The sequence below is a fragment of the Gossypium hirsutum genome, chromosome A13 (genome assembly GCF_007990345.1).
Source record: "Gossypium hirsutum isolate 1008001.06 chromosome A13, Gossypium_hirsutum_v2.1, whole genome shotgun sequence".
Lineage (NCBI taxonomy): Eukaryota > Viridiplantae > Streptophyta > Magnoliopsida > Malvales > Malvaceae > Gossypium > Gossypium hirsutum.
In genome coordinates, this window is record NC_053436.1 from 106919934 (window position 1) to 106937776 (window position 17843).

Here is a 17843-nt window from a genome sequence, read left to right on the forward strand (position 1 = left end):
AAAGTGAATATTAAGGTGTTTTGAATTCAAATCTCAACACATGCATATAGGTTTTTAGATTTATGAAAATAAGGAAAGAAATAAATTACTATCGAAATAATATTTATTGCTTTGTAAAATAAATGGGTTTTGAGTAAATTCACAATTGAATTGAAATCTAATTTATGAGTGACACCGACTCAATTAAAAGCATTATACATAATATACATATAGATAGATATAGACAAATTATTTTTTTCCCTTTTTGGGCTTTGGGTTATTTGAGAAGGCCTATTGGAGCAAATTGATGGTTCGCTTGGAGGCTCAATATACTGAGCAGAAAAATGGGCTTTAACTTAAATAGCACATTCACCATTACATGTATTACACTAGTTAGAGACCCCTAGTGAAAAAAAATCATGTGAAAATAAAAATATATATATATTAAAATGGTGAAGTTACGTTTTTTTTTGTAATATCGTTATGTCCGTTTTAAAATTTATGTTCGGAGTTCATGACTGTCTCTCACAACAATGTCGCCTCTAATGTTCAAACTTAAATCTTCTCAATGATAATAAATTTAAAGGTTTAATGCTTCATTTGGTAATTTGGCAATATAGTGCATTAATATAATGAAAAGTTTATTTATTAGATAAGTATTAAAAAAGTTATTATAATGTAAAAAAATAATTAGTATAAATTTAAATTGAGAATAAAATAACGAGTAAGGCTCTAATAAAAATAATGTATATTTAAAATAAAGAAAAAATATTTCTTTTTCTTTGTCGAAATAAGTAATGTAAGTGGCTAAAAATTAGCAAGTGAAGTTAGTTTATTGTTAACTCGCATGCTAAACTGTGTTGAGAAAATAATACTCCTATCAAATGTAGTACTAAAAGCTCGTTGTGTTTTATATTCAAGTCCCACTGTATGTGTTCTTTATATAAATAAAGACACTCTTATAATAATATAATTTGGTGGTTAAAAAAATAACGCTTTAGACATTTTTCAACTGAGTTAATGTTTATTAACTTATAAGATCAACTTAGCAAGGGATTTTAATTATAATACATATAATGTACTAGAATGAATTGGTATTATGAGTCAACTCAAAATCAACTCAATTAGAAAAATTACTTAAAAATCATTTTTAATAAAATAATAAATATAAATATTCATTCATTTTCAAATTTTTGAACTTGGTAGTCAAATTTTGTAATGTAGACATTCGAATAGCTGCATTTCCCTTATGTTGGTTCGGTAGGATAGTCCATGCTTCTTTTGTCGCTTCATAAGTGGAAATTATCTTGACTTGCTCACTCCACTAAATATAGCATATAAAGCTTTGGAGTTTCCTAGTTTTATACTCTCTTTTTTTTCTCTCTTTAGCCTTTGTTGTCCCATTAGATTTAGTGACTTCAAGTCAAGTCCAACCTTCCTCAACAACTTTCCATGTAGCTTCATCAACTAGCATTATGAAAGCCTTGATTTTGAGCTTTCCAATAAGCATAGTTTGAGGATGCAATAAGTATTGGAGCTTGAGAGATGAAATTTCTTTTTATGGATTCCATAGTTACAAATTATACAAAGAATCGTCTTTAATTAACTCTTGAAGCTCATTTTGATACTAATTGTCATTATGAAAGCCTTGATTTGAGCTTTCCAACAAGCATAGTTTAAGGATCCAATTAGTATTGGAACTTGAGAGATGAAACTTTTTTCATGGATTCCACGGTTGCAAATTGTACAAAGAATCATCTTCAAGTAACTCTTAAAGCTCACTCTGATACCAATTGAAATGAACAACTTTGCACATTGTTTTAACTTAATGTCCCAATTGATATTTAAACACAGTTTGGAACAAAAAGGGGAATAAGTAGGCAAACTTTGTTAATGCGGTTTGAATAATAACCTTACTCTGCGAAATCTTGCACAGTGAATAATTTATTCAACAATCGATCCATAATTGACTAAAACACAAGCTACCACTCACCCAAACCACCTCACAACAATTTTTAACTTGGCAAGAAAACGGATATAAAGAGTGCTAAATACAAAACGAATGCTAGCAACAAGTACACAAAGATGTCATTGACACATGATAGGTGCTGTATATTTATTGGCCAAATATGACAATTTCTCCAAGCAACTTTGAGTAGATAAAAATAGTATTTGAATTGAAGCATTATTCAAGATAAAACCTTCCATTTTAAATTTCAAATAAGATATTCATATTCGAATAAAACAGTTCGATTAGTCGCCATATAAAATTATAAGAACAAAGCTTAAAATAAGAATTGTCATCCTTCCTCCACCTCTCTTAATATCGATCAGCAACTTGAAGGAAGACTAACAACACAACTACAGGATTATTTGTTAATTGAGAAACATGCTATGGAGAACTTAAGTTAGAAACGTCAACCTTAACCTACAAATAGATGTCCTAAATAGATGTTCAAACTATTATCTTAATAGTTTGCCGAACAAGATGTTCGAACAATGAGTGAAACAAATGTTCCAACATCATCCAAATAAATGTTAGAACTGATAGTATAGTTTCAGTGTTTTGGACAACTAAGGTCTCAACAAAAATATTTTGACTTTTTTAAAAGATCAAATTTAGTAAAAAAAAAAATTAAAATTAACAAGAAATGAGAATGTTAAGGGTTAAATTTATCATTATGCATTTAATTTAAAAATTCTAACGGATATTTGTTCTTTATTTTAGTAGGATTTTAGGATTTTTAATTTATTTATAATTTAATTTTGTTAGATTTTAGGAAATTTATTTCATTGATATTTTAAGTTGATTATATATTTATAGTGTTAAATCGAGCTAATTTTCGATGTGCTCTCATCCAATGTAGGTCCGAAAAAGCATGGAAAAAAATAGCTTGATATAAGCAGATTTATGTCTTTGCCCAGCAAAAGTATACAGGCAACTTTCCCTTCCAACGAAAATTTCTGTTGGAGCAGCGCATATACCTAACAGTTTTTTAGAAGTTACGATTTTAAGGGTTATAAAAGGAAAAAAGAAGGAAAAAAAAAAGGAGTCGCTTAAGCTTTCACGCACCAAAAATTGATGGATTCCATTGAGAAGACGGGGTTTCTCCATCGTTTTTCCTTCTTGTTTTCTTTTATCATGTCTAGTTATTTTGTTAACTTTCAGATGTTTTCCAATTTTTCCATGTACTAAATCTTTTTTCTAGGGTTATAATGGGTTTCATGTTTAGTTAATTGAATGCGATCTATTTTCATCTCTTTTTATTTTTGGTAGAGCTTAGATTATTCATTTATTCTTGTTATTCTTTGACAATAGTTTGGCCACCTATTAGTTTGAAAAAACATAAAGAAATCAAAAGATGACTTTTCGTTTTAGGTTTAGAATAAGTAACTCTTGATCTTAATAAGATAGGTCAATCCGTGATTCGTAATTAGGATAGGAATATACTTAATTACCTTGGGAAGCCATAATTAGGGTAGTTCTTAATCAACTTAGTCTACATTATTGGCATAGGAATTAAGGGAATTTTAGTTCCTCATATTAATAATCAACTCTATTAGGATAAATTGAGTGGAGATGGATCGATTAGCTAATGCATTAGATGAAATTGTGATCCTAGGATTTTACTATTGATTGTTTATTTGATTTAATCTGCATTACTTATTTTTATTTACTTTTAAATTAGTTAAAAAATTATTATCGGTTAACTTAGATAGGTTTTAAAATAATATTTGATGATTAATGTTTCAATTAGTAATAGTTCTCTTTAAAATCGATATTTTATATCACTTGAAATAATACGAATACTTACATATGCGATTTTCGATCAACACCAACCTAATACTTGAATGAATAACGCATCATTTAGGCTGGCTTTATGAATTGAGCTTGAACTTCAACATCTCTAATTTCAAAAGGGTTATTTGATGTTAAATATTTTCCAAAGAGGAAGGACCTTTAAAAAATAAATCCATTATTCTGGACCATAAAAAAGGGAAATATATATTATCAACTTTTACGCTCGCATCCAGAGCGTGAAAACACGAACCAATTTAAAACATCATATCCTTTTTTAGCACGTGGGCTTCAAATATACACAGTGAAGGGCGGCGGGAAGCTATAATAAAATAAATAAAATAAAAACAAAGGAGTGAGAAGTGCGGTCCACACAAAGGGATAAGACACGTACAATTTATGAACAAAAAGTAAAATCATTCAATTTTAAAAGATTACGATTTGGTCACTGCTTGTTAACTTGGTAATGTGGTTCAGATGTGAGGCCAAGTAAATTTACAATTGATGACTCAGTTTCAAAGGTTGCTGAATTATTAATAAATTTATATTTTGATCATTCAATTTTTGTATTGTTATTTCGTAATTTAATAATTCAAATAGTACCAATAACAATTCAATCCCTGAACCCTAACAAAGTTACAGTTAATCTCATGCTTCATCTCTAACTCAACCAACTCAACAATATTTTATTTTTAACTCATCCATTGTTTCCCATTTGGCTAAAATCATAACCCAAGAAAACCCACAATCAAACTATTCACTATCTTTACTCGAAACCAACCACTAAATATCACCACAATCACAATCAAAGCAAACAAAAGTACATAAAGAGAGAGAGAGAATAAAGTCTCCTTTTTAGCAAGCCCCAAGCAAGACATGTGGAAATAAAGAGGCAAAATAGAATCATAGAAAAGAGAATAAAAATATAAAAAGAAGACTCAAACGTACCGAATTTAGTTAAGAGTTAGTTGAATTCAAAAGGTCAAGAAGAAAGTCTTGCTACAAAGAGGCACATATCAGAGTAGGTAGTCATGCGACGATACAAAGAGCTTATTTGTTATGACTTCAAGTTTAAATTAGCATAATTTCAGGTCATTTCAAGGAAAGCTAAACCATATAATTGAAAGAGAAGGGGAAAAACTTTGGTTCAATGTGTCTCTTTGAGAAGAAGGCCGGATGATGGCAAGATCACTGGAATTGAATTGCGAATGAGATCCTTAAAACCTTAAAAGTATCGAATAGTTCAATAACCAACTTTTAACATTAAAAAAACCGATTGATTAAAGTGTAGACTTACAAATAGTAGAGTGGCATTGAATGTAATTTACTCTACAATAAATAGTGAGTTAACGACCACATCCGACACTCATTACTAAGTTAATAGGTTAGTAACCAACTTATAACTTTTTGAATAGTTCAACTTGTAAGGTTTTGATATCGAATAATCAAAATGTAAATTTACTAATAATTTTAGTCACCTTTAACGAGGAAGAACTGAGTTCAGAGAAAATAAATATTTTTTTGAATAAGTTAAAGTTTATTGTTTATTTTATGTTTATCATATAAAATATTTTATAATAATTTAAAATTTTATATAAAAATATTTTTTAACAAATACGTTATTGGTTGTTTTTATTATTTAAATTATTTTAAAAATATTTCTGAAAAAATTTAGATTGAAAAACTATAAAACAAAATATATTTAATTAAAATAAGTCCAAAACTAAATTATAATAAAAATTGGAAAGAAAATTTTAAAAAATTGACCGACCTATGTAATTCTCGGTCTTAATTAAAGAGAGAGGAAAACATTTGGATTGGAGAGTCGCAAGAGAGGGGACATGCCTAAGTTCTTCCCAGCAAAAGAACAACTCTTTGCTTCTTCTTCATGCTTTCATCAGATCCCATAGGTTTATAATTTTCCTCTTTCCTCCACTATCTATTTTTTTTTTCGTTGTTTAGTTTGATTCAAACTTATCCAATCTTTTTATAACCCGTATTACTACTTTTTTATTCTTTTGTTTGCTTTACCTCAATCCATCTTCTTTTTCTTTTGATTCTTTTCCTTTTTTACTTTCTTTCGTTTTCTAAATCCCCTTTAATTATTTGTCTCATAATTGGGTTTCGTTTTGCTTTCCTTGAAATGCATGTCGGTGATGCTGATGTTGATGATTGATTATCTTGTACTTGTTGTTCTTGGTAAAGTGATTCGCCACTGTTGTTTATGTTCTTCCTGTTTTGGCTTATTTTTGGGGTGGATTATGTTTTTACTATATATTATATACTGTGGTGGGGGGATTTCATGTCCTTTAACCAGCCCGTACAGTTGTTGACTTGTCCGTACAGATTTAGTTTTTATATATCCCCCAGCCATTTTATCTTCCTCTTTTAGACTGTGATAATTATTGGTCCGCTCCTCTCCCCCCCCCCCCCGCCTCTTATTTTCATCTGTAATCTGTTTATGGTTACTGTATGTATGTATGTGTGTATGCGTGCGTGTGTATCTATATATATGAAATGTAGCATTGGCCCCTTTGTCCATTAATGTCTAGAACTAGGGTTTACTTCTAATATCGTAAGATTCATGGAAAACTATCATCAACACTTTATGGATTCTTTGGTGGATTTGCAGTATAAGCATTAAGTTTTTAGACTGTAAAACTTTTGGTCTGCATTTGCTGTTTAGACATGTTTGAATTGCCATTAGATCTACAATATGTATATGTTCATTCATTTTCACCTTCAAATTTTGTAAGGAACATTTCTATCAACCATCTGTTGCATTGTTATTGTTGTTCTTGTACGTGTTTCGATTGAATTTTAATTCAAGTGATCGAATATTGAAAATCTCGCTTGTGATTTTGGTTTATGTTGTATGGTATATGGTAAGGTTATAGAGTTTGTTTAATTGAAGTCTTGGCTATGCATTGTATGTTCGATTTTGAGGACCTTTCATCTTTCCGATGGCTCTTGCTATTCGGAGGCCCGGTTTGCTTTTACTAGCAAGATTGAATTTTAGTAGTTCTTTTGGCTTTCGTGTTAGCTCAGCTTGGATGTCGTGATCTTGAGTTCGAAGTGTTGCATTCGGTTGTTGCTTGTGCAATGTCTTTGTTCTGTTTTATGATTACAAATATTGTTTGCTTATAAGGATTCTCTGTGTTTTTGCATCAGGACAGTTGATGAATTAGATGGCTGTTCGGGTCCAAAATTTTCCGAAGAAAACATTTGACGAAAGCTCTGTTCGTTCCCTATCCCATTTATCTGTCAGTTGCACACCGTGGTGGAGTTTGAACGAGCAGCAAATTGAAGAGCCTTTACCCCACAACATAAGCTTGAAAGTGGAAACTCCGTCTCAACTCTATCATCAAGCGAAGCATTTAGATCTTCAACTACCTGACCAGGAATTGACAACGGTTCAAGCAATTGATCGAACTCATTGTGAAGTTGGTGCCATTGGAGTGACCAGTTCTCAACGTGATCCATCAGAATCCGGTATTGATTCTTCTGGAAGTGATTTATTAGGAGTCTCATAACATGTTTTGTTTATTAATTTGAGAAATTTATTTCTCCCATTATTCTTGATGCGTTAATTGGCTTTGCTTTAGTTTTTGAACGAACTGGAACGGATTGCTAACACGGTTTATTGAAGACTGAAGGTTGTTGTCAAGCTTAACAGGTTAACGATGTTCATCTGATATTGTGATCATGTTTGCATGCAGCAGGTCCATTTGAAAGTTGTGAGAAGGATACCGAGGGTCAAGTGAAGCCGGTTTTCTTGGTTAACAATCCAAACACTTTATTCAGCCCCTCTCATCAGAATTATAACCACTCAATGGTATGTGTTTAACAATTAGGAGTAAGCTTGTTTTGCTGTCTTCGTTTTAAATTTAATATTTCTCATACTGTTTCAGGCTTGCACTCAATATCCATATGCCAATGCTTACTTCAATGGGCTGTTTACTCCATATGGGCCACAGGCTATTGTAAGTATGCACTTTTTATTCAACAAAGATACGGCTGAGCATGGTCCGGGTTACTAGGTTAGGGGTCCTGAAACCATAACCATGAACCACCCAGAGTCGATTCTAAAGGTTTTGGGCCGTGGATTGACTCAATGATCAACTAATGCAGTTTAGAAACGACCATAGACTACAATCACATAACTAAATTTCATAAATATTGAAAGAACTTTCGAAATTTAAGAGTTCTAATCTTGCAAGGTATATATTATGTTTATATATAAATATATATTGTTCATCTTAAAATCGGTCAAAAGTCAATCCCATGGTTCAGTTCTATGATCAGAGCCTTCAATTTGGGTGGTGGATAGGTATGTACTTAGACCGAGCCCCTCTAGCATCAGTCTAGGTTTGGTATGGGTTTCATCTTGTTTAACCTTATTTTATCTTTGTTGTGATCGCTTCCATTGTTGAAATTTGACCAGATTCAGGCCCAGTTGGGAGGAAATGCTCCAACTCGAATTCCACTGCCTCTCGATCTTGCAGAGGATGAGCCCATTTATGTCAACCCAAAACAATATCATGGTATTCTCCGGAGGAGGCAATACCGTGCAAAGCTTGAGGCACAAAACAAACTCGTCAAATCTCGAAAGGTACATTGATTTCTGTTCTACATTTGTTTGAACAATGACCTAGATGTTGCAATGTCTAAAAGGTTAGGTGTGGCATCGGCAGTTGAATTATGTATTGAATATAGTAAGTTATTTGCTATCCAACTGTGTCAGTAACGTTACCGTGTTTCTCGTATTTGATCAATGATGATAAAAATCATTGGCGGCTGATCTGCTTTGCTTTGAATTAAATGCAGCCATACCTTCATGAATCTCGACATCGTCATGCACTGAATAGGGTTAGGGGATCAGGAGGACGTTTTCTTAGCAAAAAGACACTCCAGCAGCCCAATGTTATCTGCAATAATCAAACGAATAGTATATCAGAACTAGAGAGTCATTATTCTCGCATGGCCGGATATGACGGTCCGAATACAAGCTGCATGAACATCTCGAGCGTTTCCAACAATGACTGCAATTTCCAGCGGCTAGAACATGGATTCGCCAATATATCACGTGCAGGCGGTACAGGCGATGGAATACGGCACGGTGCTTCTGTTGTCCAGTGAGAAGGGGCGGCGGAGACCGGCAACTCATCCTTGGCTTTACCAGTTATGTTTCATGCATGTTGTGTAAAAATGTAATATTTTTCCATGTTTACTGTATTTTCTTATTTTACACAACTGATCCAGGAATAAGGGTGTTATTGAAAAGAGTTTGGCTTGGAATTGTATTACAATGATCCTTCATTTGTGGTTCTTTGTTATTATGAGGTGTTATTTCATCAATTATGTAATATATTTTTGTAATTTTAATAAATTTAAAGCAAATATATAATTCGATTAGGCATGTCCAATTATAGGATTACGGTTTTCTTACCGTATTTGATTTCGACTAAATGTTTATGCAGTTCTTTTACATCAACTGGTATTCTCTTAGCCTAAGTTTTAATGATCTAAATTCCTACTCCTAAATGGTTCACTATTACTAATTTCATTATACTGTTTTGTCCAACTTTGATGACTTCTATAGAACTCCATGAGATTTCTTGGAAGACAGAAAGGTTTTTATTTTTCCATAATCGCCATAGTAAAATTTCGAAAAGCGTGGGCCAGGAAAATTCTTGGCTTGTTGTTCGCCCATGTGCTCCTAGATTTGATTGAATCCGCTCGAGTAAACTGTCGGAAAAGAATTGGGACCATCTTGTTGTTGGCACAATTATTTTTCAAATATCTTTTGCAACTGGGCAATCCCTTAAGGACATGCAAAATGTCTTATGTCTCATAATAGCATACGAGGCATGTTTTTGTTTGGCTAATTCCTCTTTTAACTCGTTCAAGGTTAGTAAGCAATTGTTGATTATAAACCAGCCATAAGAAAAACCGCACCCTTTAAGGTACTTGGAATTTTCACACGTCCTTCCATTTACTCTCTCGCTTGTTCCATGTGTTTCCTTTTAGCATTCGGAACGTACTTTTAACTGTGAATTTCCCATTCGATGTGTGTATCCAAAAGATTTTATCAGGACCTACTTGAGAATGTGGAGGGGGAATGTTTGTAATCTTTTGAATTATATCTTCTGTCCCAAGTACCCTCTGCTGTAACCATGTCATTGACTAAACATTCCGTGGCTAACCCTTCCGTTGATGATTATGCGTTTTGAGTGGACCTATTTTTGGAATCCATGGATCTTCCCAACATTTGACATTGTCTCCTGTTCCAATAGACCAACAAAGGTTCTCTCTTAGTAATGGCCAGACTTTTGCAATTCCTCTTTAAAGAGCTGAACAGTTTTCTAGTGTGATGTTTTCTTGGATCGCTTTTGTCATTTGGTATTTAGATCTTAAGACTTGTACCCACAAACCGTCCCTTTTAGAAATTAGATTGAAACCTAATTTTAAAATAAATGAAGCATTTTGATCTTTTAACTGTCGGATGCGTAATCCTCCACTCTTGCGAGGTTGGCAAATAGAGTTCCAATCAACTAGAGCCGATTTTCATTTACTTGTATTAGATCCCCAGATGAATTGTCTTGCTAACCGTTCAATTTCTTCACACACTCCTTTTGGAAGTTGCAAGGATTGCATAAAGTAGTTTGGGATAGAGAGTAAGACTGATTGGGCCAAGGTGAACCTTCTTGCAATCGAGAGTTGCTTGACATCCTAATTACATAGTTTGGCTCTAATTTTTTCAATAACAAACTCCAATGTAGCTTTAGTGATTTGTCTATATAAACGCGAGATTCCTAGATAAGAACCCAGTTCTTAGACTCTCTGAAATCTGAGGAGTCAGCTTATTTTGTTGCACATGGTATCCTCTACTCCTCCTGAGAAGAAAATATTGGTTTTGCGTGCATTAATCTGGTGCCCTGAGTATTCACAGAAACGTTCCAAAATATCTTTTAATAGTAAGCTGTGTTTTATGCCAGCTTTTGAGAATATTACTAGATCATCAACAAAGAAGATATGTGATAAGGCTGGTCCTAATCTTGATAATATTGACTACTGTTTGGAGACTGTGACCTAGTCATTCTATGTATAGTACAAAAAGGTATGGTAATAGGAGGCACCCTTGCCTAACTCCTTCTGCTAGTATGAATTTTTCAGTGGGAACTACATTCCACAAAATCTGCATGGTAGATGTCAAGATGGCTGACATAATTACTTTCCGTAGGTAGTCTGGAATGCCTGCAGCCTAAATAAAATTATCAATAAAGTCCTATCGAACCCTGTCGTATGCTTTTTCCAGATCAATTTTGACTGTCATCTATTTTCTACTCTTTTCCTCGCATGGAATGTATAACCTCTTGAGCAGTGATGGTATTATCAGAGATTGTTTGTCCCGCAATGAATCCCGCCTATTTTTATGAGATGATTTTCTGAAAAACTATTTTGGAACTGTTAGCAATAACTTTCATGACTAATTTATAGAGGACTGAGCAAAGACTGATTGGTCTAAATTGGGATATTTCCTCAGGTTGGGTGACTTTTAGGATTAGCATAATAAGTGTATTATTTAAATCAGGCTCTATGGGTTTGCCTCTGAATATTTTTTTAACCCATTCGCAAACTATACTTTCAATTCAATCCCATTGTTTTTAGAAAAAGAGAGCATGAAACCCATCACTACCTGGGGCTTTTAGAAGAGCCATATCAAAGAGTGTCGTCTTAATTTATTCATTGGAGACTTCTCTCTCTAGAAATTCTTTATCTGTTCAATCCAATTGGGGAAAGTGGTTAGTTGGTAGGGTACTCCTCCTGTTAGATTTTTCCCCATAAAGTTTTTAGAAGTATTGTGTTGCTTCGCTTGGATCTCATTTGGCTCATAGAGCCAATCTCCGTTTGCATTGCGTAAGGCATTGATGCAATTAATCTTACGTCTGTGAAGGGTTCTACCATGGAAGAATTTTGTATTCCTGTCTCCCAACTTGAGCCAGTCACATCTTGATTTTTGTTTCTAGAGTAATTTTTCATGATTTAGGACTTTTTCCAACACTTCTCGTAATTCCATCTCTTTTTGGATTAAGACTGCTGAGTTTTTTTTTTCTAGAGTATACTGGATCTTACTTAACTTTTGCATTATTTCTCGTTTTCAGGTTCCAATATGCCCATAATTTTTTTTCCATTCTTTCAGTCCTATAATAAGCTTTCCTAGCGTGGAGGACATGTCTCCGTTATATTCCCATAGATTTGAAATCATAGTGGAGAGATCTTGGTGTTGAGTCCATCCAGCTAGGAATCGAAAGGGCCGTCCCTTTGCTGAATTGACATCTGGGCATAAGTTAAGTAGTAGGGGTCGATGGTCGAATTTAATTCTCACTGTCGAAATTATTTTTGAATTTAAAAAAACGGGGATCGACTTTAAAACGAATTATGGAGCCGCCACCAATCTTTTTTGTTTAGATGGTGATCAGATCACCTAATAAAACATTTTATTTTATTAAAATATTGATTTTGGCCTACGAAAGTTAAGAAAACGGGTTTGGAAGTCGGTTACGTGTGAGGAAGGATTAGCACCCTCGCAACGCCAAAAATTGTTACCTAATTGATTAATTAATGTCCTAATGTCGAAAATTTGAAAAGATTTTTAAATATAATTTCTTTTAAAAGCATTTGAATAACTTGAATGGGATGTCTCAAGGAAATAAAATATCATATCCAGCACGTTAGGATACGACCTTTTAAACCCTCGGAATCAATATCATCCCTTGATTTTCGAAACTCATGCGTTGAAAACTCAAAAGGAATATTTAGCCGTTTGGTCAAATGAAAAATCGAAACCCATCACGTTAGGGCGCAATTTCTCGAATTACCAAATACGAAATATTACTTTGTTTTGAGAAGTTTTTAAATAGGAGCAATTGTAAAAATGATGAAATACAATTATTCGGTTTGTTTGAAGTAAAGAAAATGAAATGAACAATTTTAAGCAAATAAGTCAACAATCTCAATCATAATTCAATACACGGAAATGAAAAACAAAGCAACTAATATAGAAACATACATAATTAATGAAATCAAATCACACCCAATGATAATACACTATTTGACATTTCTGAATAAAGATTAATGAAATAAAAAAAATCAATTTAAACAATGAAACAAAAACTTTAAAACGGTAATAAACAAATGTTAAAACAGGTAAACTTGAAATTGACAATAAAAAAACAATTTAAAAGTAAATTATATGTATATAAACAAATAATGCATGCAAAAATTTAAAATAAATCATAAAAAAATAAAAAAATAACAAATAATAAATAAAATATAAAGTTTAACATATAAACGAGTTTCAAAATAAGCATTATAAGAAGAAATTTAAGATTAGTGCTATACAAAACAATTTAAAAACAAAATTTATAAATAAAAATATAATATAAATTGTGTACATAAAAATAACAATGTATACACATATATAATTTTAAAACAAATAATGTACAAATTAGAAAGTTTTAATATAAATGGATTATATGCCATATGAGAATATACAAAAGAATATATATTAATAACAATCTATATGATATAAAATCAATGATCATACAAAATAATTTTGAAACAAGATTTATTTACTCACAATTAATAATGTACATAAAATGAAAAAACTTAATATAAATAAAAATAATAATAGATGAGAGTGTTTAAAAAAACAAAATATATAGTAAAATAGATCTTTAAAAGAAATAAATTATATATAAATAGATTTAAAAGAAAATATAAATATAAATATATATATATAAAGGGAAATTCAAAAATAACAACTAAAATAATGTGAATATAATATATACAATATAATTCAAACAACATAAATATTACAACAAAAAAATAAATTTTATAAAGAATTATTTAAAATGAATAAAATAAAAAAACTAAAATAAAAAAAACTCGATTGAAAAAAAATTACATTAAATGGATAATTTATAAACAAATAAAACTATTAAAATAGAATTAAGGACTGAAATAGAATACATACAAACGATCGAGGATAAAAAAATAAAATATTCCCATTCACCAAAACGTGGCATTTGGATATGCACATTTAAATGGATCAAGAACCAGATCGAAACAAAAAATAAATTTCTGGGCCAGATTTAAAAATAAAAGAAAAACATAAATGGGATGAGATTGCATAAAAAAGAAAATTCAGAGGGACTTAGGGAGAAAAATTCCCCTTTTATGAAAACGCGCGGATCCTCCCCGAGTCGATCAAGGCGCGAGTCGAGGGGGAGCAAACGACGTCGTTTGGACGTTCAGATCTGAGGCACCAAACGGTGCCATTTTACCCTCCTATAAAACTAAGTTTTTTAAAAAAAATAAAAAAATCATTCTCTTCATTCTTTAAAAAAAAACAAAAAGAAGGCTCTTAACCTCCCCTTTCCTTATTGCGATTTCCGACCAAACTCTGGCTGATCACCACCGCGTGCGCCGCTGTCAACACCACCGTATACGGCGGTCGGATGACCAAAAACCTCTGTTTTCAGGCGAAATGAAAGGTAAATTCATTCTCTCCTTTCCTTCCTTTTGTTTTTAGATATAAAAAATAAAACAAAATGAAAAAAAATAGATAATAAAACGAATGGAAATCACCTCTTTTCTATGTATATTTTCTTTTTTATGTATGTGTGCATATTTTTGCTATTGTATTCGTAAAAAGAGAAAGAAGATCCCCATACATTTGATTCTATTCGGTTTTTATAGCCGAAAAAATAAAAGAGAAAAAAGAAAGAAAAAAATCCAATTTCCTTGCTGTCATTTCATTATTTTTTTGTTGCTTTTCGTTGCTATTTAATCTTTGCTGTTATTCACTGTAAATCTGTAATCTTCTCACAGGTTCTAAGATGGTCGTACGAAGGAAGTTCGTGGTGACGTGGATGAGGCAGTTGGAGGTTGCAGCGCAAGGATGACCTAGGGTTTCCTAGGTTGGCTGATTGCTTAGGTTTTGGGCCATGGGTATTGGGCTTGACAGTCGCGCTTGGAATTTAGGTTAAGGTTATTAGGCTCGTAACATGGACATTGGACTAATAAGTTTGGACTTTTATTGATTTTTATTTTAATTTATTTTTGGTTTGTTTTCTATAATGGGCTCGGGCAGATTGGGCCTTCTACACTCACTAAGTGCGTGACTAGGTTCTTTAGGAAAGTACGGATCCAAGGGATGTTACCAATTGCTCGATCTAGTCTTTCAAATATCCCTCATCTTTGCCATGTGAAGAAGGGTCTTCGGAATCTTAAATCCTGTAACTCATTTTTTTCAACAAAATCTTCAAATAGAGGACAGTGTTTTCCATCAGAAAGCCCTCCATTCTTCTTATTTTTGGACAAAATCGAATTAAAATCACCAATAGCCAACCAGGGAGTATCGGTCGTTGGAATAGTTTCCTTTAAAGCTTCCCACAAACAACTCATCTTTGTTTTATTAGGGCTTCCATAGACGAAAGCTATTAGAGCTTTTTGGACATGGAGTCCATACGATATCTGTGTGAGAATGTATTGAGGATGATTTTGGAGAATTTCAAGGTTGACGGAGAACTTCCAACCAATCCATATTCCCCTTGAAATTCCTCTAGCTTCCACTCGGTGAGAATGTTGTAATCCTAATTTTGCAATTATTTTGTCCACTTTGCGACCACTGATTCTAGGTTCTAATAAACTAATGATGTCTAGTTGGTGTTCACTATTATACTCCTTAAAAGTATGTGAAAATTTTTCACTTGCATATCCTTGGCAATTCCATGATAAAATTGAAATTCTAAAGGCCATTTGTATAAAAAGACGAAAGTAGCAATGAAGCTTTTTAAATTACTGCTTGTTTTCTGCCTTATCTCCTACTTTTTCGACTGTCCCTTTAGGGACTTCATTTACTAGCCCTTGTTGGACTTGGTTTTGCAATAGTTCAACCATACTACTAATGGATTCAGATATTGTAATTTTTGATGGAGTAACCTTAAAGGGAGTGCCTTTTTCTTTGTTGACTTTGAGATTTCTTCCTTTTTGGGAGTTCATTGTTTTCATAATGTTGCCTGTCGTTAGAGAAACAGCCTGGTGCCCGCCTGCTTTATCTCTATTCTTCTATACTGGCCCTTCTTTTTTAACTTAAGTATTTTCTTTAAAAAGCACTACTAAGTGCTTGCTGTGTCAAGGATGCCTGTTGTTGGGAGCTTCACAATTTCTTGCAGAAGTTGCAAGCTTGGGTGATTAGAGTGCTCCTCATTATTTCCTACAGCACTTTGGCTTAATTTTCCCAAAGGTTTCGACCTACACAGGAAGTCCGATCCTTTGTTGTTGTCATCACTGCAAATTGGATCTGATTTTTCTTTGCTTGGAATCATAATTGCTTTCTCCATTGGGCCTGGTTTGGCGCATTGAATCTGACCCATTATGAGAACCTGCAGCATTTTCTTTTGGACCCAATATGAATTTATTATTCGCGTTATTATTATCTTGATCAGTCCAGTAGTTTCCATGTCAACTATCATTGCCTGATGCTGACTCATGTTTTGTGATATTAGGTTTGCAATGTCTCTTTTATCCAGATCCATAGGCCCTTGCCTTAGTTTGGCTCTTCCCACTTTCACGCCAGTTTTCTTGTTGGACCAAGGAAGGTCTTTTATTTGTTGCCCCAGGTTCAGCCCATCTGTATGCTATTGGGTTTGGATAATGTGTAATATTCCTACCCGTATTCATTGCCGGAATAGGGTACGAGGCATTATCGGAGTTTACGAATTAAATTTTTTTTTATATTCAATATAGTTCTTTTATAAATATCTAACATTCCTTGTAATATTAAATCGAGACCAATCTACATCAACCAAATCAACTCAACATATTTTCATGATAGATTCATGCATTTATATAAGATAACGTCATCACATATCTATAACCAGGTTTGTTAACCATACTAATGGCTAACTTTACATTCATTTCACGTTAACATTTACTTTGTTAGCTTATACATGCAATTGATTTCTAAAATAAAGTTTCTTTATATACTGAAATCCTGAGGTTGACAGTGTGATGTGTCTCCGACCAAATCCGACCTCCGAGCTCTTAACACTACAAAACAGGGAAAAAGGAAACGGGGTAAGCACTTTGTACTTAGTAAGCTCATGTAACAAGAATTATACTTACCTAATATTTTCAATACAATACAATAAACATCCATATATCCATTCAATGCATTATTACCCTAATATGCACAAACTCAACATTCAAGTTAGTACAATAATATCCATGTACCAATAATATATACCATGATTGATGAGCTCGTCAATACCATGATTTCCATTTCCTTGCTATTTTTCCATATTTATCCCGTTGAATTTATCGGAATTTCGATGGATTTTCAGAGGTACACTTTTAGTGTACAATTCCGGGTCTGTCAATTCATATTCATGTGTGCACATTTCCATTTCAGAGAGCACACTCCCGCGAACTTCAACCTTGCAGCTGGATTACCAGTCCAGGCTAAATCCCCTGCAATATAAACTCATAGAGTATTGTCGGGATTACCAGTCCAGGCTAAATCCCCTGCAACGACAATTACTCTAATGAGCTTGGATCTGAATTACCAGTCCAGGCTAAATTCAGACCCTAATTCGGATTACCCTTCCGGGCTAAATCCATTTTACACATATTCTTCGGGAGGGCTATATCAAGATAGGATCACCCATCTGGGCTAGATCCTTTTTACCGTCAATTCCTTTTCAGAGATCCATCGAATTTTCCTTTCATTCAACCAGGATTTCTTCCCATTTTATCAAATATATCAATGTTTCATTAGTTTTCATACAATGAACACTCATATCATATTCACATCAATAACATACAATCTCAAGCATTTAAGAATATAATTCAAGTTACACGAACTTACCTTGATACTTATTTGTAAACAGTAAAAATCTACTAATCCCGAACTTTTTCCTTTCCTCGATCTAGCTTCGTATTTGAATCTTCTGGATTTAAATAAATAAATTTAATTATCAATTAATACATTTCATGT

General features: G+C 32.9%; 1 protein-coding gene and 1 long non-coding RNA gene across 11 annotated transcripts; both read left to right on the plus strand.

Moving 5' to 3' along the window:
* The first annotated feature begins 5520 nt into the window (after nt 1-5520).
* On the plus strand, nt 5521-9193 carry LOC107893347 (nuclear transcription factor Y subunit A-7). 9 transcript variants are annotated; one of them, XM_016818303.2, is made up of 6 exons: nt 5521-5688; nt 6955-7270; nt 7498-7613; nt 7690-7761; nt 8223-8390; nt 8606-9193. In XM_016818303.2, the coding sequence occupies exons 2-6, from the start codon at nt 6967-6969 to the stop codon at nt 8915-8917; spliced, it is 972 nt and encodes a 323-aa protein (XP_016673792.2). In that variant the 5' UTR covers nt 5521-5688; nt 6955-6966; the 3' UTR covers nt 8918-9193. The 9 variants fall into 9 exon arrangements, with proteins under 9 accessions (XP_016673792.2, XP_040941580.1, XP_016673793.2 ...); XM_041085646.1 differs by having other exon boundaries at nt 5536-5688; nt 6950-7270; nt 7501-7613; XM_016818304.2 differs by having other exon boundaries at nt 5537-5688; nt 6950-7270.
* Nucleotides 9194-13772: 4579 nt separating this feature from the next.
* LOC107893346 (uncharacterized) lies at nt 13773-16739 on the plus strand. Of its 2 annotated transcripts, XR_001682794.2 has the most exons (3): nt 13834-14337; nt 14675-15421; nt 16354-16739. It is a non-coding gene; the product is annotated as an uncharacterized lncRNA (long non-coding RNA). The 2 variants fall into 2 exon arrangements; XR_001682793.2 differs by lacking the exon at nt 16354-16739 and having other exon boundaries at nt 13773-14337; nt 14675-14902.
* The last annotated feature ends 1104 nt before the right edge of the window (nt 16740-17843 follow it).

Coding starts and splice junctions, on each gene's coding strand:
- LOC107893347 (XM_016818303.2), top strand. CDS start 6,967: ATGGCTGTTCGGGTCCAAAATTTTCCGAAGAAAACATTTGACGAAAGC. Junction 7,271..7,497: donor ACGTGATCCATCAGAATCCG/GTATTGATTCTT, acceptor GTTTGCATGCAG/CAGGTCCATTTGAAAGTTGT. Junction 8,391..8,605: donor AACTCGTCAAATCTCGAAAG/GTACATTGATTT, acceptor AATTAAATGCAG/CCATACCTTCATGAATCTCG.